General features: G+C 45.4%; 1 protein-coding gene across 3 annotated transcripts in view; it reads right to left on the bottom strand.

Moving 5' to 3' along the window:
* Positions 1-26,576, bottom strand: part of LOC126529909 (nuclear factor related to kappa-B-binding protein) — a 437,784-nt gene that overhangs the window by 73,456 nt on the left and 337,752 nt on the right. For 2 of the 3 annotated variants that reach the window (XM_055070097.2, XM_050177360.3), the window contains 3 exons: positions 22,365-22,488; positions 22,110-22,183; positions 11,330-11,599 (listed from right to left, as the gene is read on the bottom strand). In XM_055070097.2, coding sequence (XP_054926072.1) covers positions 11,330-11,599; positions 22,110-22,183; positions 22,365-22,488 — 468 coding nt within the window. The remainder of the gene's footprint in view (positions 1-11,329; positions 11,600-22,109; positions 22,184-22,364; positions 22,489-26,576) is intronic. The other variant, XM_055070098.2, reaches the window with a different exon arrangement.

The raw sequence follows: 26,576 nt of genomic DNA, 5'->3' as shown, positions 1-26,576 counted from the left end.
CTTGCTTTTTCTTCTGCACCATAAAGTTCATTAAGCTGTCCTCAAGCTTGTTGACAGTGTCCAAATGAGAAAGGCCAGCTCCTTCCATTGTGCCACAACAGCGGCGAATGACGCTGAAAGCTGATGCAAGTTCAGCTGCAGTGCATGGTGGTTGGTCCTCTTCGTCGGAACCCTCGCCACTGCTCGAGTCTGCGTCCTCATCACCCATGATGTCAGCCACAATTTCCGCATCAGCGTGATCCTCTACAGCTTGCACGCCGTCGTCAGTGCTGACGAAATCGCGTGCTGTAACGCTGCCTGGCATGGCACCTGGGAATGCCGAGAGCTCGCAAAATTCACTGTCCAAGCATCCAGCGTCATCGTCTTCACTGTCAAGACATTCGTTGTCTGCAGCTACCACAAAGCCTGCTTTGCGGAAGTTTCGTTTTTTATTGTTGTTATTCATGAATGAAGAGTACATATATACCAACCCAAAATATCTTTTTCTCACTTTACGGTCACGCTAGAAAAATTACGGTAAATTTTTTTCGAAATAAGTCCCTAAGAAGAATTGAACTCTGCAATAAAAAAAATTGACCCTGGGCAGTCGCGTATGGCAAAAAAAAAACGACCCTCAATGGGTTAATGTGCACCCAATACACGGTACATGGGCATTTTTGAATTTCACCCCCTATGAAATGCAGGAAACTGCGGCCAGTATTTGACTGTGCACTTTCAGGCTTAGCAGCGCTATGCCACAGCCACTACAAAACCACAGCAAGCTATGTGTTTATCATTTAATCAGTTTAGCAACAATGCTCTGCAGCAAGGCTCCTCTTTTGCACTTCCCTTAGAACATTCAGCATTATCTAGTGTAGCTGCCGCAAAGCCTGCGCATGGCCTACGAAATGCATGGCGCGTCAGTGTATGCGAATGCTTAGAAATGCGTCATGTGGCAACCAGGATTTCGAGCTTCTGTTTATACATGCTGTTCCATCTAGTTTTGCAGCGGAGAAGCATGGCGCACCGGTGCCTGCGAATGCCCAGAACCGTGTTCTCGCTTATCGCACATCTAGTGGCACACCCTCAGTGACTCGAGTTGGCAAGATGTTCATTAAAGAGCGGCACATACCCGGTGAATTCACAGCTCAGCTCGTTAAAGCGTTGGCACGAAAGAAGTTCACTGAAAAGCAGCACATACCCAGCGCATTTCTGGCGCAGCCTGCTAATGTGTTGGGGTTGCTGTCCTTGAAGAACACATGTGACGTCGGTTCGTTCCGCTTAGTATTGGAGAAATTCAAGGTATCTTATTCGTAGAAGGCACGTTCCCAGTGGCACATACCTAGTCACCCAAGTTGGCATCAGATATCCATTAACCCTTTTGCTCTCGGACCTTTCTGGCCGTGACGCACCCCGAGTGTCGGCTTGGTTTCAGGGAACGAGCATAACAGGGAATGAACATAGCAATTTATTTTTGATTATGATTGGTACACAAATAACATAGTCAATGCAATATGCACATTCCAGTGCTCTGCAGCTGCTGTTAGTAAACATCGTCATCATCAGCCTGACTATAACATCCGTTCAACATCCGAATCTGACGATGCGGAACTCATCTCTTCCTCACGTGAGACGCTGTCCGAGTCCAAACCCAAGCTCGGCTCGTATTCTGAATTGGAAGAGCCACCGTTCCAAAGAGCAGGCGAAGGTCCCGTGCGCGCAGCCATCCGAAAGTAACCACGCACAGGGAGGATGCGCTTTCAGTCGCCCGCACAACGGAGAGAAATGGGAGGTTGTGTAATCAAGAAGACAGAGGGGGATGAAAAAAGGCTAAGACAAAGTTCGAAGGGCTTTGCGTTTACTGCTGCAAGTCGGAAGCGAGGGTGCGACGAGAGAGCGAAAGCAGCAATCGAGTCACCCTTTTCGCAGAGGCAACGGCACGTGCGCCTGAACTTGACGCGCCGTAGCAGACACACCAACAGAAGAAAAATAAAAACCTTCACACCAGCGGAGATGGCAGAACAACCCTTGAACCCATAACTACACGCGCGTGACGCATGATCCAGTGAACGCGGAGCCACTGCGCCACTCAGCAAAGAGAAAGTGGGGAGTGGCAGTCGCACCTAACACAGGTCGGTGCGAAAATACGAACTTGTAGAAAGAGTCAACAGATGACGTGGCCAGTCCAGGAGCGCAAGCTTTGCGCTCAGGCGCAAAATTTTGAACGCACGGTAGAGAACGTACCGGTACGTCAGTGACACTGTGGGGGGGGAAGCGCAATGACGTGCCGGTACATCCGTGACAGCGAAAGGGTTAACGAGTGGCACACACATACTGGCACATACCAAGTGACCCAAGTTGGAATCAAAGAGGTTCAATGAAGACGAGCACGGACCAAGTGTCACATACCCAGGGCTCCAAGTCAGCCTCAAAGAGTTTCTTCAAACAGCGGTGACTACCCAGTACCGCATCCATAGTGACCCACGTCGGCGTGAAAAAGGTTCGTTGAAGAGCCACACGTATATACACATCGGCACATACTCAGTGACCAAAGTTGGCCGGATGGTTGGTTTCGAACCCTGTTACCTCAGCATAGCAGCTCAATGCACTAACCATTCAGTACATGCCTCATACATAACTCATTTCAATAGTGGCAATGCACTGTGTCGCCATATTGATTCAATTACTGTCTACAGTCATTGAGATTGGGTTCTGCCGCAATTTTTGAAAACAGGACACTGACAGCAGTCTAATGTAGAAAGCTTTAGGGCTCCCACTTTTTCTTGTTATAATATACTTCATTTGCAGAGATTGTGTATTTTTCAGAAATATAATGGAGCATTTGGAAGACTGCTGATATTCGTGTGTTAATATTTTTGGATAAGGAAACAAACCAGGCAAATGCAGTGCTAGTGCAACACACCACATTCATTATAGTGAAGAGTGAAAGCATATGTACAGGGGCGTAGCCAGAAGGGGACTTATGGGGTTTCAGCACTTCCCCACCCCCCTCCCGAAATTTTTTTCATGCTGTCATGCACCACCAACCAAAACAACCCCCCAGCGCTGGAAATCATTCTGAATTTTGTCTAGAATATCCTTTTCATGCTCGAAAAGACATTTCGGCGTGATCATTGCGAACTTTGGCTGGACCTTGTGGCAATGCCCATGGACCGGGAGTCTCATAACGCAAGAAGCCCCATCCAAGCACAAAGTTTCAAGGGCGTTTCGATGGCGAGCGGGCTTGTCGCAACAACTCGTGGAGGCCGCGGAATATACGGAGCGCAAGGATTTCAATTCCGAAACATTACGAGTATAAAGTTGTTACAAACTTTTGAAAGGTGCATTGACATTTCCAAAGTCGTGCCTTAGATTTTCAATTCCGGGACTTTGTGGGTTTAATGCTGTTATAAACATTTGGTGCCAAAGGTGCGTCGACTTTCCTGAAGTCGTACATCGGACCATGCAACGAGACAAGCCAAATCAACACACTATCAGACAAGTTGACTAGAGTGTACTACTCAAAAGTTGACAAAGCACCCAGCGAGCTCCGACGAGACAAAGCGTTGTGGTGGTTCATTTGTGCCGTCATGTCACAGAAATGAATATCAACATTTTATTCACCTGTGCCAAAGCATCCATGTGAAGACAGTAAAGCCAGCAAAGGTAATTATGTTTTTAGTTACTGTTCTACTGTGACTTTTATTCGCAATGACACACTGAGCCTCTTCAATTTTCTTGTTCTCGCTACCTGCGTGCTGTCACAGCCAGCCAGAGCGCATGCATTTTTCTCGTGTAGCCCTGACCACCGCACGGTGCACTCCAGTGGTGTGCGTTCATTTTTTTGTGGATGAGTGGATTTTCACCTGGCAATGTTTTCAACGCTTTCTGGCTAGCAGATGAGAAATAGAAACAATGATTGCTCGCCGCCATCGCTGTGGGGACTCGACGAATTGCAACGCGTTAGCTTGAGCGAAACTTCTCCGGAAAGTGTTGTCTCGCCGGTGCAGGATACTAAGCAGTGTGCGTATCGTTCAAGCGTCTCATGTGTTCTTCGATATTCCTTCGGTAGCCACATTAGGTGCCCAAAGTAGGCATTCGATTGTGGAAAACATGCTTTCCTTCGTGTTTTTAAAATCTGTGCCCACGCTCCGCAAAAGAAAAAAAAGACATTGTTGAGGCATACGAATTGTCGCATGATCAAAGTCCGATTTTGTTACTTCTTTATTTGCGGAAAGTAATGGGCCACAGGATGCTTCAGTTGCCGGATACTCTTATTATATTATGCAATATTGTTGAGAGATGCTCAAGAGACAAGCCGCCACGAGAACAACGAAGTGGGTCTGTGCCCTTGGCGCAAGCAAGTGTCAGCCTGGCTGTCTGGCTTCAGTGTAAATAGCCTGTAAATAGCCTCTCTCGTCTGTGCCTTTCCACGCGTAACATTCTGGTGGAGGTTAGCGATCCCCGTCCTCGCTACGGAACTCTGAAGTGGTCGGTACATTGAGATTGTCACCATGCTTCCCGGTGACGAGACTGCCTCTGCAACAGCTTTGGCTTGTCCAACTACTCCAATCGTCACGGTTGCCCAACATCGTGACCCTGGTGTGTTTTCTGGCCGGCAGCAACAGGATGTTGACGAATGGATCAAGCTCTATAAACACGCCAGTGCAAATAACAGGTGGGACTAGACGATTATGCTCGCCAATATCATCTTTTATCTCGGCAGCACCCCACGCATGTGGCACCCAACGCATGACGACGAGATAACCAGTTGGGACAGTTTCAAAGAAAAGCTACGGGAACTGTTCGGCGACCCCACTGGGCGTGAGATTGCCGCAAGAAAGGCTCATGCATCTTGTGTTCAGACATCTACAGAGCCGTACGTTTCATACATCCTCGACGTCTTGGCTCTATGTCACAAAGCTGACGATACTATGTCTGGAGCAGATAAAGTGGCACACATTCTAAAAGGCATCGCCGACGACGGTTTCAATTTGCTTGTTTTTGGCAACATCTCCCCTATCGACGCCATCATCAAAGGATGCCGTCGCCTTGAACAAGCTAAGAGCTGCCGTATCACACACCACATCATGCGGCTACCCAACACTGCTGCTACGTCTACATGTGAGGGCTGACCGCGTCAGAGCGCCACTTGTGACAATGTAACCCGTATTGTTCGCCACGAGCTCGAGGCCGCCTGTTCGCCGGCTTTCTCCGCGACGCCTCCCTATCCGCCAGCAACTATGATTACGATGATTCAGGCTGTCGTCAGACAGGAATTTCAGAACATGGGTGTGAACTCCGTGTGTTCAACGTCTCAACCCAGCGTTCCCCAGTTCTCTAGCAGCCCTCCTCGTCCCCGGCAGTTCTTCTCTGCCACATCTCGCCGCAACCCGTCCGAATGGCGTACCCCTGATGACAGGCCGATCTGCTTCCACTGCTGTCGCATCGGCCACGTCGCTCGTCACTGCCGTAAGCGATTGCCACCACCTCCTTGGACATACGCCGCCGCTTGTTCCCGCACCTTTGGACCTTCTGTTCCCTATGCCACCTGCCATGAACCCACTGCCGGTGGTGCTCCTGCTCCGAACCCTCGCTACAGCCGCTCGCCCTCACCTCGACACCACCAGTCTCGTTCGCCCCAAGCCCGTCGCTTCTCTTCGTCGCCTATTGCCTCCCGGATCCAGCCGGAAAACTAGGCACTGCAGCTTCTGGAGGTGAAGCTGCGTTGTTGACGCTGCCCTCAAATCCTCTGCTCACGTTACCTACGAAGCAATACCTTCTTGACGTTGACGACTATCCTGTCATGTCACTCATCTTTCTATTATGAGTGCTGCCTTCTGACAACGACTAAACAAGCTCCTCAGCCCAGCGTCATCCGCATTGTGGATGGCGGTACTTTGCCTATCATCGGCATGTGTATGGCACATGTCAGCATAGCTGGCCGCCACACTCCTGTCCTCTTCACCGTGATTGCTCATTGCCCCCACGACCTAATTCTCGGCCTCGATTTTCTCTCCGCGCATTCTGCTTATTGACTGCTCTGCCAGTACCCTTCGCCTTGAGTTGCCGATTCTCGCAGAACCTTCTGAAGCACCCCAGTGCCGCCTATGCCCCACTGGCTTTCTTCGTCTGCCGCCAAAGTCAATAGCCTATATTGAAGTGTCCCTGCAGAATCTCCGACCTATATCCTTAACTACGTGCGTAGGTAAACTCTTTGAGCACGTTGTACGTTCGCGGCTACAACCCTTACTCGAAGACAGCCAATTCTTTCCGGATACACTCTTCAGCTACTGCCCTAACATCTCTACGCAGGACATTTTGCTGCAGCTTAAGGAGAATATTGTGGATTGCCCCAGTGCGGCCAGAGCTATTCTGGCCCTGGACCTCAAGGGGGCCTTCAACAAAGTCTCCCATGACCTAATTCTCAACAATCTGGCTTCTTCCCAATGCGGCACACGTACCTATAACTAAGTCAGAGCGTTTCTTTCGTACTGCACAGCCACTATTGGCATAGGAGAGCTCCGGTCGGACGTCATCAGACTCACAAGTAGAGGAACACCACAGGGCTCGATCCTATCGCCCACCCTCTTCAACGTGGCTATGGCTAAGCTGCCCCTCTTACTAGACCAGATACCCACCTTCCGGCACGCTCTCTATGCCGACGACATTACGATCTGGGCAACCCAGGGATCCGACGGGGCCATCCAGGATGCTTTCCAGGAAGCTGTGTGTGTCGTGCAAAACTATGCAGCCACAGGAGGCCTTGCCTGTGCAGGTGAAAAGTCCAAATTTCTCCTCGTGCACAGGTGGTGCCGCAGAACTGACGAATCCCCTAATATCTCCCTGTTTTTACACGGCAGCCCTATCCCTCAGGTAGCTAGACTCCGTATCTTGGGCCTCCACATTCAGTCTGATGGCAAAGCCTCGCACACTATGCACCTACCTTTTGGGTCAGCAGATAGCACAAGTCACACATATGATAAACTGCATTACTAATCGTAGAAGAGGCCTTCGCAAGAAAGACATCCTCCACATAGTACAGGCTCTGATAATCAGCCGGCTCATCTATCACCTCCCCTATCATAATCCCACCCTCACTCAGACTCGAGAAGATGGACGCCCTTCTGCGGAAGGCAGTGAAAGCGGCTCTTGGGCTGTCTCCACATGCTTCCATAGAACGGCTTCTTCAGCTTGGTATCCACAACACCGTAGGCGAGCTTGTCGAGGCTCATCGTAACGGTCAGCTCCAACGTCTCAGATGCAGCCGTCAGGGCTGCGCTGTACTTCTCGCCTTGGCTACCCTGTTTCCGAGACACCCATACACGTCCCACAATATCGCCTCACTCCTGCTCTACGCACTGGCATTTTATTTTTATTTTATTTATTGATACTGCAATCTTCACCGGGATTTTAGCAGGGTGGGATACAATACATGAGAGAAAATACAACATAATGGCAAACAAAATATATGCACATGCCTAGGTCACAGTCAAAAAAGAACACAAAAAATTTAAGGAAACCATTTATCAAATGTGCAAATGAAACAGAGGAACAATCAACGCAGATATCATATAGACAGTCACAATAAAAATAACCAATTATATTTCAGTAATCAAGAAGGGATGCGAAAGCTGACAAAGAGTCTGCTTGAACGATGCAGCTGCTGAGTTTATTCCAGTCTCTGACCGTTCGTGGAAAAAATGAATACTTAAAAGAGTCATTATGAGAACAAAAAGGCGTTATTGTTAGTTCATGTCTTTGGCGTGTTGAATAACTGGAAGAAAATGTAATCCATTCACTAACGTCAACTTTATGGTGCCCCCTAACTAATCGATATAAAAATTTTAGTCGTGATGAGCGGTTTCTATCGGATAACTGGGTTAGGTTAGCGCGAGCTTGTACTTCAGTCTCTGAGCTGTGTCGAAAATTGTTATAAATGAACTGTACGGCTCTTTTTTTTTGGACATTCTCTAGTTTTAGAAAATTACCTTTTGTATAGGGGTCCCATATTATAGCAGCATAGTCTAAGACTGCGAGGACAATGGATTTGTATGCTAACTTTCTTACAGCAGGGGTAGCCAGAGTTAACATTCTTCTTAAAAAGAATAACTTTCCATAAGCATTCGCAGTAACATAGTGAATATGTTTATTACACCTAACATTGTTTTAAATCTATAGCCCAAGATATTTGTATTCAGACAGTTCAGACAAAAGCACATTTTTAAAATTGTACGGAAACGATAAGGGCCTCTTCTTTCGAGTGATCCGCACAAAAACAGAACAGTCTTGTTGAAGTTTATACACATCTGCCACCGCTTACACCAAGAAGCAACACGCTGAAAATCATTGTTTAACAATGCCTGATCCGATTGATCATTAACCTCTGTATATAGAACACAGTTGCCCGCGTACAATTTTAATTTGACAGAGATGTCGTGTACCATGTCGTTTATATACATAAGAAAAAGGAGTGGCCCTAGGACCGAGCCCTGCGGGACACCTGATTTCACTGGTAATTGGTTAGATTGATGGCCTTTGAATGCAACGAACTGGTGGCGATTGTTCAAGTACGCTGAAATCCAATTAACAATTTGAGAGTTGCTAAGCAGAATATGTAACTTAAATAACAATTTACTGTGTGATACTTTGTCGAAAGCTTTTGAAAAGTCCATAAAAATTGCATCAATTTGTTTTACGTTATTTACAGATATGGCAAAGTCCTAGATGGTAGCAACTAGCTGTGTATAAGTTGGGTACCCTTTCCGAAATCCATGCTGGCATTCCGTTAAGATGTTATGTGTATCTAAGAAATCCACAATATGTTTATGTATTATGTGCTCTAATAATTTGCAAGTGTTAGAGGTTAAAGAGACTGGACACTAATTCTTTATAGACTGTTTGGCACCGTGTTTATGAAGTGATATTACTCGGGCTGTTCTCCAGTCATTCGGGAGTTTACCTACTTCTAAGGAACGTAAAAACACAATGTACAAGTATTTCGAAACCCATTCGGCATACCTTTTTAGGAAAGTGTTGGGTATATCGTCTGGGCCTGAACATTTCTTTTCTTCAAGTTTTAGAAGCATGTGGAATATACCCTATTCGCTTATTGATACATCAGAAATAGGGGGCAAAAAATTCTGAAACACAGGTAAGACACCATCATCACAAGCAAAATTACAATGTGCTCATGTGTGGGTAGAAAAGACTGAACTGCATGAATCTATATGTGTGAACAGTGAACTAATGTATCTGACACGATCAGCATGCCTTTCACTGGCTATCAGCCCGATATTCACACATGTTTCTGTGCTTTCCACACGCATTGCTTTTGTTGTTCCCTCTGTTCGAGTACATAGCATTAATTGTTTATATCAGTCCGGTCGACACGGTCAAACCTTGTACTGAGAAAGATCATGCACCGTGAGAACGCTGCATGCCTCTAGGCACTAACCATGGCCAGGTCATTCACCGCAGGTACCGATATTCGAAAAATCAAATATTAGACATTTGGTTTGCGAATTAAATTATTCGAACGTTCCCTATATGATTCGAAATCGAATATTTGAGTACTTGCGCACCCCTAGTAAACAATATTGCACTGAAGCCCAAACTGAGATAAAGTCTAGCAACGAGCTGCTGCTGTTGTAAATGACAATAAAATAAACTTGAAAAGTTTTCCAAGCTGCCCTAATATTTAGTCACTATTGCGGTTACCTCCGAGCCCTCCCTCCCCTTACCCTCAAAATTAATAGGTAAATGAAATGCTCTTGTGTAATAACAGCCCTCGTACTATGTACAGTCGGTTCCCATTAAAGGTCAAGCACAAAGAGCTTTCATTACAAGTCTGGCTTGACAGAGTGACATAAGTAAAGGTGCCCAAAAAGTGTGGCTTATTAGGAATCCATTTCAAGAGAGTACAGCCTAGACTGTGCTGTTGTATTTGTACTTTGTAACATGTTTTATTGCTGATATATTGATGCACTGTGCCTATTTATTCTCACGGTATAAAGTCAACAGACAATGGGCCTCTTTGATTATCTGTCCCTCACAGTTCTGGACTATCTGAGATGCTGGGACATCATAGACGGATAATTGAATAGGCCCAACGAGGACTAGGAAAGCATACAGGAAATTGACCAGGTTCTTTTTAACAGTTGAAATGTACAAATAAGAGGAAAGAAAAATGAAAGTGGACGAAATGGCACCTTGCCAGCACCAGTGTGAACCAAGCCTGCAACCACTGCATGCGATTGAGCTATGCTTGCCGCTACTCCCCCTGAGCCAGTGCCACTCATGGCCAAGGTGACGGCCATCCTTTCCACTGGAGGCATCATGACCAGAGGAACAGCAACTTGTATGCAGGCATCAAGACTTCCCGAGTAGAGTTGGCTTTCCTTTTATGTTCATGTCCCTTTTCCTCGTTATTATTGCGATAGAAATTGTATGGACACTCCAGGAGCATTTTTGCCATCGGCGTCTGCATCACTGTGATGTTCCGTATAAAGTCGACGGGCGATAACACTGTCACTGCGCGTCATATGCTGTTGGTACGACTGAAAGCACACAAGGGAAGCCGACAATCATGGCTAAGCACATGAAGAGAGAAAGCGGGGAGCAAACGCATCGTCTTTCATTGCGTGAAAGGCCGTGGGGGGATGGGAGGGAGGGCGGTGTTGTGCTCCCGCAGCAACTGCGCATTTTGCGACCAGGCACAAGGGGAACTGATGATCGTGGCTGAATCTTGTGTGCCATATTAAAGGAAGGTGGGGAGGCAGCGCGGGAGGGAAGGGGTGGCTTTGACTCCAGCAACAAGGGCATACTTTGCACGGCTGTGTGCGCCGTATCTTGAAAGAGATCTGCAGACGACTCGTACCTTTGCGTGTGCTGTGTTCTCACCACTCTTGCGTTTCTTGCGTTGAAGTGAGAGACTGCACGAAGGTCACATGGCTCACTGATGCTGCCGCACTTGCTCGCACCACCGTTTTGATTGCGAATGCCCACGCTCATAGAGTGCGGCCGGTTCATGTTTGCTTGTGTGCACTGACACCATGCTTGTTAATTCAGTTAGTAAACAAACGTTACCAAGTTTATGTGGCCGATAAAACTAAGATTCTTACTTCATATAGCTGTGTATTAATTTGCTATCACAATCAATGCATCGCCTCTGGCTAAACTGCTATTTATTTCTACAGTTAAAAAAAAGAAAAAAAAGGCAGCTTATACTTTGCCTCGGTCTGAGAGTTACTACATTCACAAAGGGTCTAGGCCCACTGTTCCCCCATTTGCTCTTTGTTCTCAATAACAATTGTACTTGCAGCAAATAAAGCACATCAAAGTGTCATACCTGTGAGCCAGAGACAAGGCGTGCCATCACAGGCTTGTTTTTGGGCTCCTGCTTGATCACTATCGTCTGGAAGCCCTTGGTGACCAGCTTGGGCTCGGGAGGTGAGGGCTCCTCTGGCGGGGTGGGGACAGACGGAGCTGCAGGTGGGGGCCGGCTGGTTGGCGGCTCGGGGGCTTCCACTCGCGGCGCTGGCAGAGGGGGTGACGAGGGTGGCCGCTTGGTCGGGCTCGCAGTCTCTGGCTCGGCTGCCTTGGGGCTTTCCTTGGACTTCTGCGTGCAGGTGCATGAGTACTCGCTTGGGCCACACCAGTAAAAGGTCTTCAGCCCACACATCTCCCGCAGTCCAGCTCAACTGTGACTAAGCCAAGCTGAAACCACCTACAGTGAATTTGCAACTAAGCTGTCTGGTACTACCTGCTCCCACCTCTAGCACAGTTTAGGATGTGTTAGCAGCTGCTGACAAGGAAGCATTCCCAGACTTCTCATGAGAGCACATCAATATAATTTAAATTGAGGGACTCATTCTTGGTTGATTGATGCCAGACTGGCAAGCATAATGCTGCAACCACATATGCTATATTTGCTGTGTTGCCATTGCAATCGACTGAATGGGGAGACATCAACATTCACCTCGATGCTTGCCATTACCCTTTCGAGGGTTGAATTTTTTCGCAAAAACTGTGCCCCTGTGGTCAATTTTTTTAAATTGCAGATTCCAGTAGTAGGAAATGATAGAGAACTCACAATTACAGCAAAAGTGTATTACAAGCAATATTTTTGTCTCAAGGACGCTTTGCTCGCACTAATACTTTACACACAAATACGCTATGCAATAATTCTAGCGTCATCTATCACTAATGAACTTATTGTCCCGAAATAACGTGTTTCATCACAAGAAGAAAGATGCCAGAAGCGAGAAAGAAAAAGAAACGACGCCACGAGAAGCGGAACTGTGCGCAACCATACTGAAATCCCATATGCGTATGCCCCAGCCCACAGGAATATGCGAACGGCAACCAAAAGGGGAACCACCACCGAAGGCAAAGAAAAAGAAAACTGATTAGTATCCGAGACTTTCCGCCATACGACACTACTGAAAACAAAATAGCAGTGGCTGCAAAAAACGATTGTGACACGTGTACCTATATTTATCGGGCGACCACGTTTCGCCGCCTAACATATGTTATCGCACAGCGCGGGACGCGTCTGCATGTATCCGAAGTTTCTGGAAAGTTATCGATGCTTCTATCCGCTGTCTGTTGTCGCCGAACCTTGTGTTATCTGATTTCATCGCGTGACTCGAATGGAGTAGAACTTTGTGGAAGGCATGCAGGTCCCAACGATTAGTCTGGAACATTCGATGACTGCTGTATAAAAGCCGACGCGCTTGACCCGCCGATCAGATTTTCGCCGATCGCCGACCGTGTTTGCCGCTATCGTTGTGCTATTAGTGTAGCCTGTTTTTGTAGGCACAGGTTGGCCCAATAAAAGCTAGTTTTGTCTTTCACAGTATTGCTAATGTGTTCTTCAACATCACCACCAGGTGACACCTTGGCAGTAGCAAACGACGGGACGACCATGCAAGCGAGCACTCAGTGGGGTTGTGCACACCGGTGAGCGGAAACACAACCCCTTTGGGCGACTCCACAGAGACCCATCAAACATAAGATCAGGGAAACACGGGGAAGCCGGGAGATGAAAATTCAAGACGAGCAAGACGAGAACAAGGTGAAAGTAGGAGCCAACGTTTCGACAAGTGGACTTGTCTTCTTCAAAGCGACATATGCTTTCCTCGCCACAGTATATAGAGGTGGGGTTCTTCTGAAAAAGAGAGGGCATAAGGCGGGTGGGTGCAGCAACGAGCGAAGGTGTGTAGAATTGAGAATAAAGGAGTGCTGTGCACAAGGCCAGAGACACGTGTCAACTCCCGCGTGCACAGCTGCCCTCTATTACCTGTTTCGCTGGTGTTTGTGGGCTATCGCGTCTCTGAAAGAGATAATAGAAGGAGTGGCAGAAACCGGTGCTCAGGAAAAAAATAAGAAAATACTGAAATGGAATAAATAAATATATCAAGAGAAAAAATACCAGTGGGCTTGGCAGCACCGCGATGAAATGACCGACCAACTCACTTTTATTCTTCACACAGCTTGATGACAAACGCTCTTATGCTTGTTTCAAAGACGACTGTCCCGGTTTGCTAGTGCTGTCGAGCCCACAAGCCCTTTGTGCAATTTCCAGTGAATGTTTGGATGTTATGACGCAATTGTTATGTTGTGGTGACATTGAAACGAATCTGGGTCCTGAACGAGAGTTACTGGAAGAATTTCTGGCTGAAATTAAAGGGTTGAAGAGTGATGTGACTGACCTAAAGGCAACAGTTGCTAAGGTTGAGACTGTTGTCTAGTATTCCTGAGCTAACTAAGAAAATAGAGCAATCAGACATAAAAATTTCTAACTTACATATGTGTTTGGATGGCATGCAGAAAAAACTTGAAGTTCTCGAAAACCGCAGTCGAAGCAATAACCTCATCGTAATGGGACTCTCAGAGATGGAAAATGAAACAGCAGAGAAATTGAAAGGTGAAGTAGTTGGCAAAGTTTTTCTAGAGAAGCTCAATGTTTCTGTTACGTGTGTTGAACGCCTGCACAGAATTGAAAGTATTCTTCAGGCAAAACAAGGCCAGTATTCCTGCATTTTACTAATGTTGATGAAAGGCAAGCTGTACTTCGGAGTGCTCGGGAAATTAAAGGGACAGCTATTTTTTACTAATGAAGACTACTCAAACGATGTTAGACAGAAGCGACGGAACCTTTGGAACAGTGCGCTGAGGGATAAGGGAAGCGGGCACAAAGTTATTCTTGTTTATGACAAGATGAAGATTGACGGTACCACTTACGGCTGGGATGACATGAAGAAACAACGTATGTATCAGCAAGACAGACCCGAATGCAACTGGAACTAGTGCATTAACATCTGAGTGACGTCACCAGACGCCCAGGCTTCACTTGCTCAGTATTAATGCCCATAGCCTTTTAAACGAAAGCTTTGAACGGGAGTATCTTTTGACCGAGCACGAGCCAGATGTGGTGACAGTGACGGAAACATGGCTTAACTACGAAGTTTATGAACACGAGATCTGTCCGTGAGGGTACAAAGTGATAAGGAATGACCGTAGCAGCCGAGGTCAGGGTGTGGCGATTTTCATTGATAGCAGACTGTGGTATACAGTATTTGAGTATCCTTTAGATATAGAAACAGCATGGTGTAAAATTTTTTTGGGGGTGAACATTGTTGTTATCGGTGCAGTGTATCCCCCACCTGGGACAAGCGCAGCAGCTATCGAGAGACAGAATGATTTCATGCACTGTCTGCGTGCACAACACAAGAACGTTGTTGTAGCAGGTGATATGAATGTTCTGGGAATATTGTGGGACAGCATGTTGCCGAGAAATAGGGAATGCAAGCCTGCCACTGCACTAATTGAAATGTGTTTTTCGCAGTCTTCACCAAGTTGTAATGAATACACTCGTGTCCAGCAAGCCAGCAAATCTGTCTTTGACCTCATATTTCTGAGTGAAAACTTGTTGCTCCGGCCACACAAAGCTGAGATTTTTCCTGGAATTTATGATCATTCCATCGTTGGCATAACAATGACATTGCAGCAAAATGGAAATGTATCCAGACATGTTTCGACTTACAGGGACTACAATATGGTCGATGATACGGCTATACTTGACGAATTGGACATTTCTTTTGAACAGTTTAAGGAGCTTTGTCTTCAACAAAATATGAATATAAACAAAGTTTAGTAAGCTGTAGTAATCCTGCTGGCCTGGTCGGTGGTGTCTTGCGTCACTAACAGTCTCTGCATGTCCTGACGTAATGGGCGACGTCGGCGGTCAGACGCGGCCAGTAATACCTTTCCTGTATCCTCGACAGCGTTCGGGAGAATCCTAGGCACCCAGCGGTTGGATTGTCATGTAGGGCGTGCAGTACCTCTGGACGCAGCGCTGATGGAGCAACGAGAAGGTCGCTGTCGCGGACTCGTGAGAAGTTCTTATTTACGAGCAGGTTGTTTTGTAACGTGAACGAAACATGGAGACGTGTCCTGCACTGTGCAATAACATTTGTTAGGCGGTGAAACGTGTCGCCCGATAAAGACAAGTGCACGTGTCAATATTATATTGAGTGGAGTGAAGGCAGGTAGGTGGAGCCGTAGATACATGAGAGGCAACTTGGTTGGGGCAGAAATGAGAATGACCATCTGGGATGAGAGTAGCTGATAAAGGGGTGTAGAACAGCTACAGCTTCAGCGTAGTAGTAAGATTCATGGGGACAGTGAAAACATATGGCTTTGTCATCGGGAGTTGACCAGATGGGCAACTGCAAAAATGTGAAGGAAAATGTGCTGGGGGACATGGTGGAGTCATAAAATTTGGCTGGAACTTGAAGCAGTGAACTGAAGAAACAGCAAGAATATCTGGCAGGCAACTGCTTGAATAAGTGATACCGAACCCAGAGGTGGGCCGAAGAACTTGGGTTCCAGAGTGGGTAGGTCTCCACCAGCTGTATGATGCACACAGAGATGGAAGTTTTGGAGCAGCTCTGAGAGCAGCCAATTTGGCACATTAGAGCAGGTTTCGAGCAAGAGCTGTTCTTTCTGGAGCAGAAGATACGCGCTTTGGAGGATGCTAGGTGAGGCTCAACATGAGTGAAATACCAACAAATCAAGAAAATATGTTTTTTTATTTGACTTTGCAGAACACTATTAGGTTACAGCGAAAGAGTTCTGCAGAAGTGCACAAGGTGGAGGAAAGTTCACTAAAGGAAAAAATGCCATACACATGCCCGACAAAGGAAACCTATATGCATTTCTCAGAAACCACTATTAAGTTACATACCAGTTGTGCCAACTAAATGTGACCAAGAAAAGAAACATAACCAACATATTTATACGCACAGCACCTGCTGTACGTCGATGAGTGTTTTGTTTAGGCTAGACAAGAGTTTCTTTTTCATTTTGCACGAGCGACTAATATTTAAGTTTGATTAGCTAACATTAGTTAGCTCACTTATTGAATAAGGATACTGGATATTGCAAATTATATGTTGCTTTAAATACAGTATTTGCTTGTGTTCAAACATCCTCCACCACATTTACAGCAGAAATGTACATGGCTAGGGTACCATGGAATTTTCGTGTCCGAACACAAAAACTATCATCATCAATGGCTCACACCCTGTAAGCAATCGCTCATACCCCATAAGCAAGCAAAAAATGCAATGGCTCAAAGGCCTGCAAGGTTCATGGCTACTCACTTTGTGTGAGTTAGTTGCGATGACACTATCCCTGTGGTCATTGTCAGTGATTTCAATGTGGCTGTGTCAGGACTAAAAATGGAGTTGTTTACGCATTTCGTGTTGCAGACATATCGCTTGCGATGCCACGCCTATCCGGCCCAACCAACCAACCCAACCAACAAAGCCCAACTAACCGATTTTGACATTATCAAAGAACCTGTTTGCAGTTTGCAGCGATCACAAAGCCATTGCGACCATCGTTACTAAGGGACAATGAGTGATGCAATAGTCTTTACCACAATGTTTTACAGCTCAGCTAGTCATCCATCTTCAAAATGTGGAATAGCCTTCAATTTTTTCGTTTGCATCTTGTCGATTAGGAAAGTTTATAAATTTAGCTAATTATACATATTCATGCACAATTAACAAAACATACCGACTGTGACAACCATGAGCACCACCCATCAACATACAGTGAACGCCGTTCGCGTCTTTTTTTTTTAATCCTTGGTAGCATTCAGTTGGTATAGCAGAGTACCACACAATAAATGCGAAGTTACTTTAGTGGTCACTGCGTGTTTGTCAGTATTCCACATAACTTAGCGAGAAGAAAATAAAAACTGTGACATGAAGAATAAAGGGAAAAAGGTGTTCAGTGGCTTTCTGCTCAGCATCGCCGACCAACATTTTGCACAAGCTGAATTATTAGGGCTGCCCCATAAAGTCTATGTAAAACGGCGACCAATATTTTGAATGCCAAACAATGGTTTCTTAAAATTTTCATACTTGATCTGCGCAAGTCGTGTCATTAGCATCATGGCTACGAACACAATTTCTGTTGTTTGCGTATTTTCAGTCCCTTTACGACTGCCATTCACCCACTGCGATAGACTAGACTAAAACAAAAACTTTACATCCTTGGTTTGCGTTTTGCAGCCACAAAAGTCTGATTTTGTATGGTGTGGTTGTGTGCAATATAGAGTACCCAGAGTGCACAATTGAGACATGATTACAGTTGCCATTGGATATTTCTGGTCACGAGGTTCAAGTGCACATGCGAAATATATATTAAAATTTACATGCATGGTGTTCGCATTAATCGATGCAGATTTAGAAATAGGGCGTACAAGCGAGCCTTAAAATGCATAACAGCAGACCATGCGACTTATTCATTCAGCTGAAAGTGCAGCTTTCTTTTCCAACTGCCTATAATAAAGAGCGCCAGTTCAAATAATCTTTAGTTGATCTGCATGTTATGCATACGCGTAGGACTTGTATAAAACATTTGTCATTCACTGTATAGCACAAAGTATTTTTGTTTTCCTGTGGCCCAGTTACAATGCGCCACCAACATGCCCTCACTTCACAGACGCCGACGCTGAAACAGATTGCTTTAGCTTGGCTTCTAGGGCTAAATGCCAGACAACGCATGGCTGTGTGATTGCCACTGAACACAAACATCCCGCAACATTGAGCCATTTCATAAGAGTAAGTGTTTTGGCACAAGATGGCGCAGATGGCACAGCAGTTCCATCCTTGTGCATAAAACACTGCTGCAGGTGGTGGCCGGGTGATAGAGATCACGAAAAGATAGCGATGCCACTGTATTCAGCAGGCAGGCAAATGATAAGCGATGCATCAGCTTTTGGCTTGCTCTAGGCAGTGGCATTCTCCAACAATGGCAACAACGGTTAATATTTTGATGAACACGAGCGAGATGAATGCACTGCTGGTGATAGCTTTGAGCACATGCACAACTTTTCCAGACACAGACATATTTTCATTGGCTTTGCAGCAGAGACCCAAGATGTCTTGAATGTAAGTGACATAAGGCTCAGTTGATGTCCACATGCATGTGGATACAGTCAAAGCCGTTTTTAACAAATTTGATAGCTGTGCAAAAAGTGGTCAGTTCGAAACTGCGCAGCCACCATTTCTTATTAGAGAGCTCGTGATCTATTTTACTAACAATGGGACATAACTGCATTCTGCACAAGAGAGTGAAGGGTTCTAGTTGGCCAGAAGTGTAAACTTTGGAAACTGCAGTGAAATGCCACCATTCTGTGAAGGTCTCGGAAATCACGATCTCAGCATTATGACTGCATGTGAGGCACACAAGAGCTGTAAAATTACTTTATCTGTGCTGCTGCGGGTGAAAAAAAATGCAATGTTCAAACGATAAAATGACACCGCGAACCGTTATCAGCAAGTGGCAATGTTTAAATGAAGCTCCGGCAAAACCGCCAATCCCTTGCAGCATTGCGTGGCGGCAGCACGTGGTGCAGCGTTCTCGCCGATCAGGGCTGCATCGACAGGAACGTTAAGGTGGCTGTTGTTTCCATGGTGGCCATTGCAAATCATTGAAGCAGGCACGTGGCGCGGCACGGACAATTGCGCAAAAATGCAGCTGATTCGTCCGGGATGCCGGACCAGCATGACTTTTTCTTCTACTGCGAGGATTTCTTTGTGAGAAACTCGTATGGGTTTCCTTTGTAGCTTCGTGCTACAATTCAAGTGGATGACAATATTTTAAAGGCGTGCGAATATTTGAAAAGTTCGAATATTATATTTTCAATATTCATATACGATTTGAAAAATAGATGTTTTTAAATGTTAGAATATTCTAATCAAATCAAATACATTGCTGGCTGTGCGGGAGCAAACATGGTTCTTAGCATTTGCTTCTATTTAATCAAAGAATATTTGGGCGATTCTACGCTGAATTTTGTGATGATTTCGTGCGGCTAGCGAAATTTCACCTGAAAAGTGCACATAGCCACTAAATGGCTAAACTTTGCAAAAAAGCCAGCCTCTCAATAGCAAAGTGCACAGGTTTGCAGACAGCAAGAGTGCCTTTTTTTTTTTTTTTTTTTTTTTGCAGTGCCACACTCGATTCTGAGCCTATTGCTTGATAGCAAGTGCGATGAGTGATGACTGGCACAGGGTGAAATGCCTCAGAGTTTACGGGCATTTGATGCAGTACAATAAGGCACAGGCTGGTGAGGACAGCTAGTAGAAATTAGTAGGATGTTCTTGAGGGCTAGTTGGTTCATACATTAAAGCTGCGCTAAAAACGAGGACTGCGAAAGAAACACACAACTGCACTGTTGTGTATTGTGTGTTTCTTTCGCTGTCCTCGTTTTTTACGCAGTTTTAACCTACCTTCTAGTGGGAATTACAGTCGAACCCGACTATATCAAACTCGCAAGAAACCGCCTATCCATTCGATATAGAGCATAGTTCGATATAAGCCTGCTAAATAACTGGATGTCATAAGAGCACACGCCATTTATAAAATCAATTGATTGATGAAACTAGCTTAGTTTCGCATGAAATGGTCCTGCATTTTGTTCTGCTTGGGCAATTTCGCTGCCTGCGATGCACGCACTTCTCCACATTGTCTAAGGAGTCGGAGTAGCTGAGGCCGCAAACCTTCCGCATTCGCGCAGAAGCACCGGACTAGTGCGAGCGCATCAATCACTTCGGAGGATCTAGGCAAAGGACTGTCGTTGCTTTCCTCATTGTGCCCACTTTCACTTCTGCTCAGTACGATGTCGGCAATGTAGTCTTCGTTTTCAGGCTCTCCCGTGGTCGTGACAATATCATTTACACTCACAAGCTCATCTACCGCTGATTCGTCAACAGCTCGGCTTCATGGCATTTATCAGAATTTACAGTCATCACCGAGCATGCGGAAGCCAGCATGGCTGAAGCAATTTCTGATGAACCACTCGATCGCACACGGCTGTGCGTACGCGTCAGGCTCCACGGGCACCAAGTCGCGAGTCTGGCCGCTTTAGCCCAAATCTCGCTCTTATTCTTCAAGATCGTGCTGAAAGGGCTCCTCGGAATCTTGCACATCCAACTTCTCACCGCGTTCGACCCGATTTATGATTGTGAGCTTCACGACGAAAGGCGAATCCTGCCACTTCATCATGGCAACGCTGCAGGAGAAGGCCCACAAGGTGCACACACAATGAACCAGAAAAGCAGCGAGACAACTCGCACTTTCGCCATCCTGCACGACGAGGGCACAAGAGCCTTTGATTGGCTGTCTGAGCAAGCACTGCGGGCGGTCCAGCAGAATCAGTTTTTTGCAGGGGGATGTCGACGACTCGTCCGAGGCAGCAGGGTATGGAGAATGGTTGAATGGAGCCGCACCGCCGGGTTTCCCTGGCTCCACGAGGGAAAGCTAACTACTGGGGGCACTTTTCCGCCACTTGACGTTCGATATATTGAGAGTCGCTGCTATTTTTGTTCGATGTAAGCGTGATTTTTGCCATACATACTCATTGTTGCTATACCGTGTCCAGAAATTGTTCGATATAGTTGGGTGCGACTGTACTAAATTTTCTAAGTTAACATAAGCCAAATGAACAATGCTTTAGTATAACGGTTTACTAGTCTAGTTTTTTAACATTGACAATGCAATTGCAATGTTGCAACATGACAAACTACCCCACTTGCTAATAAGTGTGTGTGCATATCATTACTGAATATTCAATTTGATATTCGAAGCTAAGTATTCACATTCTATACATATTTGAAAATTTTGATATTCATACACCCCTACAATTTTTCCCATTCATGTACTTTCCTCTACCTTGTATGCTTCCAGAGAAGTGATTTGAAATATTCAGCAATATATATATATGTTGAGGTTGTAAGCAATGAAGCCAGTAAAATGAAAACAGGAAAACAGAGGTTGCCATATATGTTGAGGTTGTCAGCAATGGAGCCACTAAAACGAAAACAGGAAAACAGAGGCTCACACTCACACATAGAAAACACAAGATAGAATGTTTTTAAGGTACAGCATTTGTCAGAGTAAAGGCTCATTCATAGTCCGGCATTGTCCGCACACCAGCCTGCTGAAGTCCGTCATGTCAAGCATGCTATGTGTTGTGTTGAAATGCACCATGTCTAATGTCACCTGACCACAACCGACGAGTCACAGATGACAGCCACGGTTTCTGCACCAAGTGCAGGATGGAACTGTGAGTGAGAAGGACAGTGGGACATGGGAGGAGCCATCTTGGCAAAGAGCAGGGGTGGATTGGAAGTGCAACATGTGTGATGCCATTGTTAGTCCTAACAGCAGCGATGAGAGATTATTCTAGGTGCATGTGCTTCGTAATGATTGTGGCTTGGAGCAGCTTCTGTATGGAGGACCCAGTGTCAATGGCACTGTGTGCACTTCGAAAGTTTGAAAAACAGCGCGAGGACAGCAAGGGGGACAGAAGAGAGAACAATAATTACTCTGCGCACGAGTGTGTCCCACTTACTATTATTTTTTTTCCCCTTATTATTCGCTCTTCTGTGCTGCACCTGTTCACACCACCATTAAAGTCCAGTTATGATGGTCTACCAATGAGGCTACAGAGAAACCCTCACAGTGGGATCAAAGATGCCATTTGCAGTAACTGTGCACATATCTCTAGTAGGATGCTGCAACAGCGAACATTTAGCCATGCTCACCAGGCGGGGCAGCTTGTTCTTCTGAATTGCCTTCTTGGCTTTGGCAGCAGCAGCCTGTGCCTGGTGGATCTTTTCTGTAAAGGGCAACATCTGGTCAATGACATGCATCCAGGAATGACCAAAGAAAAATGTTTGTCTTAAGAATATGGTCAATTTACAGGACAGCGAAACAGGCGGGCTACAATATATGGGGAAGTGAGTGCAACCAGTATGGGCAGTTCTTTCTACGCCTACACTGCAAGATGTGAGGCTCACCAAATTCTTCCTCAGTGCGGCAGCGGTGCAGGTAGATCCAGAGCTTGCGGTTGACATCATACTTGACACAAGGATCCTTCTCGTAGTGCAGCCGGTCCAGGGCTCCACTCACCACTGTGTGGATCTGGCGGTCACAATGTTAAAGCAGCACCTTTGTTTGTCCCGATAATGCCAAGTTTATTATCTGTCAATATAGAACACTGAGCGCATATTTTTTTCAGCTGTGTGTGACAGAAGCTGTGGCTGCATTTTGAGAAATTTATTATATGTAGCCTCAAATCAATGGTGATGGCATGGCATGACTGACATTCGCCATGAAATGTTGAGTAACACGTAGATGCTTTGATGATCTACCAGCCCACTCAAGCACAACAGCTCTCATGATGAAGAAGCAACAACAAGACAATGGGAGAGCAGAGGTCGGATGATCTTTAGTAGAGCAGCTTTGAGAGAGCGGATATCTTGGGGCATGTACTAAATGTGCATGCACTGTAGTCCCAAGCAGCTGTTCTTGAAGACAGGAACAGAAAAGCAGCCAAAAATTAAACCTATTTAATATACAAAAAATAAAAATATCTACTTGTGTGGCATCTCCAGTGGACACCTCAATCACCTGAGTAGACAAATTTTTCAACGAAATGGTCATTCAGGCTAGTTGGTTGATTTGCATCTTGAAAACTTTTTAAGCTCAATGAAAGACAGTACATGAACAACAGGACTCACAATTGAAAGATTTATCGGAAGTGAGCACACAAATACATAGGCACAAAAAAAAGAGGGGTGACCACACATGTGCAGCAAAACAGAGGTGACAGAAAACAATAGTAAATGATGAAAATGTGGGCTAACTACCAAGCAAGGCAATTTCCTTATCGTGGAGCATGACAGAAGAGTGGCTGCAACAGGCATCTCCTCTTTCTCTGGCATGGTAGGCTTCTGCTAAATCTCGAGTTGGTTGATTGAAATGTTTCAGTTGTGAGTAAGCGCCTTGTCCTGCTGTTCCTTCATGTACTGTCTTTCATTGTGCTTAAAGATGTTTTCAAGACTACATTTCTGCCACAACAAATAAATTCTTTAAATAGGTTGAAGTGACCTTGGCAGGCCAGTGCTTGTTTCTGAATTGTTGTCTGCATCACGAAAATATAGCTCTATAAAAAATTCCAGCAGAACTCATCTCATGAATGTCAACATTAATGTGATTAGCATCAAAGTAATGAAGTGGCACACTGTACTGCCCCCACAAAGACGTGTTATGTATGAGGCGTGAATGCAGCCGGGTTCCTCCCTTGCGCTTCCCACCGAACAAGCTGCACCCTCTAGTGGCAGCGTCCTGAGGTCAGCGCGTGAGTGAAATATTCCTACAAGATTGTCTCACTATGATGTGAGTTCGATTCCACCCAGCACCAGATGAATATTTAATCATTTGTTTGTCACTGATGAAGAGTGGCCCAAACCCAGCGATCCAGGTTGGCATCAAAGAGGTTGGTACCGCACCTGATGATAACATGACTTCCACTCGCCAATTATGGGTTTAGTGAGATGTAGCTTGTTGTTGGCACAACGGTCCCATTCGCGTTGCCATTTTGCCGTTAAGGCTTTTCTAATCGCACGGATGCTATCTTTGTATGATGATGATGATGATGTGTGGTGTTTTATGGCGCAAGGGCCAGGTTTGGCCAAAGAGCGCAATGACAAGTGGTAATGTTGACGATGTATTATGGATGGCGTGCACAATGAATTCCTTATGGTAGATGTCACATGGCTGTAAAAGGGCCTAAAATCTGTAGCTGTAAGTGTAAGTGTAGCTGTAAGCTGTATAGAAGTGTTGTGTTTGTTATCTCTTTGTACGCTGCCATCGATGCACATCTATCAGCTGCTTCGTAACCCGGTATCCCAACATGGCTTGGAACCCAGCAGAAACGAATTGACCTCCCGTATTTGTTAGGCGCCAACATGTTTAAAATGTCTCCCATCAGGGGTTCACACTCAGATTTCAGCTGTAGAACCTTCAGTGTGCTTAAAGAGTCAATGTATACGAGTGCATGTTTGTGTTTATCAGTGATAATCTTTTTAACAAACAAGATAGCGTAAACTTCGGCCGTGAAAACAGAGGCATGTTGTGGCAATTGAATACTTGTTTCCCAATTTTCCGTTACGGCCCCCACACCCACGTGATCTTTTGTTTTAGAGCCATCAGTGTAATATTGCATGTTATTTTGATATTTGTCCTGAAGTGCACGGAATTCTTGTATAATGTGTTCGTGTGGGATGTCTCTTTTCTTTAGATGTGTTAACGTCCAATCATATAAGTGTGTGAAATCGTATCACGGGGCCAACTGTTATGGTTTCTTGGCAACCTGGAGGACTTCGTGGGGAATGTCATAATCCCGACAGTATTGCTCACACCGCAGGACAAGTGGCCTAATCATGTTCGCTTTATTTGTGTAGTGTAAGCGTGAGTTGCATTGTGTGAGGATGTTGTAGCATATGTGTTGCGGTGATGACTGAATTCTGAGTACGTAGGAAAAAGTGAGTAATGCTCTGCGCTGCTGTAAGGAGGGTTCATTACACTCGACATATAAGCTTTGAATAGGTGAAGTTCTGTAGGCACCACTTGCCAGTCGCAGTCCAAGGTTATGTACTGGATCAAGTCGTTGGATGTAGGACTGTCTGGCTGAGCCGTAAACCACGGAGCCGTAGTCTAAAAGGCTAAGCACAAGAGACCGGTAAATACGTAAAAGACAGGTTTGGTCAGAACCCCAGTGCTTATGAGATAAAACTTTGAGGATATTCAATGCTTTATTTCCCTTAATCTTTAGTGTTTTGATGTGGGATAGGAAGTTTAGTATTTTGTCAAAGATTACTCCCAAGAATTTATATTCTTGTTTTACCGGCAGCGTGACATCATTCAATTTTAAATCCGGGTCTAACTACAACCCTCATTTTTGCGAGAATAGCACTGTAACAGTTTTTTGAGTAGAGAAGCGAAGCCATTTTTCTCAGCCCACTCCATTAGTTTAGTAATTGTTATCTGGAGCTGCCTTTCACATGTTCGTAAGTTTGAGCCGCAGCACGCTATTTGCAGATCATCGACGTATATGGAGTGCATAACAGAGGGGGGAATGACTTCGTTAACAGAGTTCATTTTTACTATAAAGAGTGTTGTGCTTAGTATGCAACCTTGTGGCACGCCGTTTTCCTGGATAAATGTGCGAGAGAGCACATTGCCTAGACGGACTTGGAATGTTCTGTTGGACATGAAATCAGCGAGACAGTTTAGCAAATTTACGTGGATTACTAACGCAGCGAGGTCACGTAAGATCCCGAATCTCCACGTGGTGTCATACGCTTTTTCTAAATCGAAGAACACTGCCAGGCAGTGCTGTTTGTGTATGAATGCCTCACGTATTTCGTGTTCAAGTCGGACGAGGTGGTCTGTTGAACACCCTTCTTTTAGCCGCACTGAAGAGAATCAATGGAGTTCCGTATATGAAGCGTGAAAGTTAATCTGGCATTTACGATACTTTCACATGTTTTCGCCAAACAGCTTGTCAGGGCAATGGGTCGAAAGCTGCTTGGGGATGTGGGGGATTTACCTGTTTTTAAGAAAGGCACAACTATTGCATGTTTCCAACTTTTTGGCATGCTTCCGGATTCAAATACTTTGTTAAAAAATTTAAGGAGGGCATCTACGGATGCTTGGGACAGGTGTGCGAGCATGGAATAATGAATCCAGTCAGGACCTACTGCAGTTTTCTTGCCAGGACAGAGAACCCTGTTAAGTTCTTGTACCGTGAATGGAGAGTTGTATTCACCCCTTGACATACAAGCAGTTGGTAGCTTCTCCTTTTCTGCTGACAGTTTGTACTTTAAGAACGTGTTTGAATAATTAGCCGAGCAAGAGATGTTATAGAAATGTTCCCCAAGTATATTCGCTCGTTCTTGTAGTGTTGTCTGAGTGCCTGAAGGTGTAAGTATGGGTAGCGTGTGTGATGAGTAGTCCCCCTTAAACTTCCTGACCTGTTCCCACATCCTTTTCGATGTGACGGTGCTATTAATTGTAGATATATATTTCTGCCACGACAACTTTTCCACCTGCCTCCGAATGTATTGAGCTTTCGCTTTGGCTTGTTTAAAATTTAGAAAGTTGTTATATGTTGGGTACCTGCGTAAGATTCCCCAGGCGTTATTTTGCAGCTTTTTTGCTATGGT

This window comes from Dermacentor andersoni, chromosome 5 (assembly GCF_023375885.2).
Source record: "Dermacentor andersoni chromosome 5, qqDerAnde1_hic_scaffold, whole genome shotgun sequence".
NCBI lineage: Eukaryota > Metazoa > Arthropoda > Arachnida > Ixodida > Ixodidae > Dermacentor > Dermacentor andersoni.
This window is presented reverse-complemented; position numbering and strand designations above follow the sequence as displayed.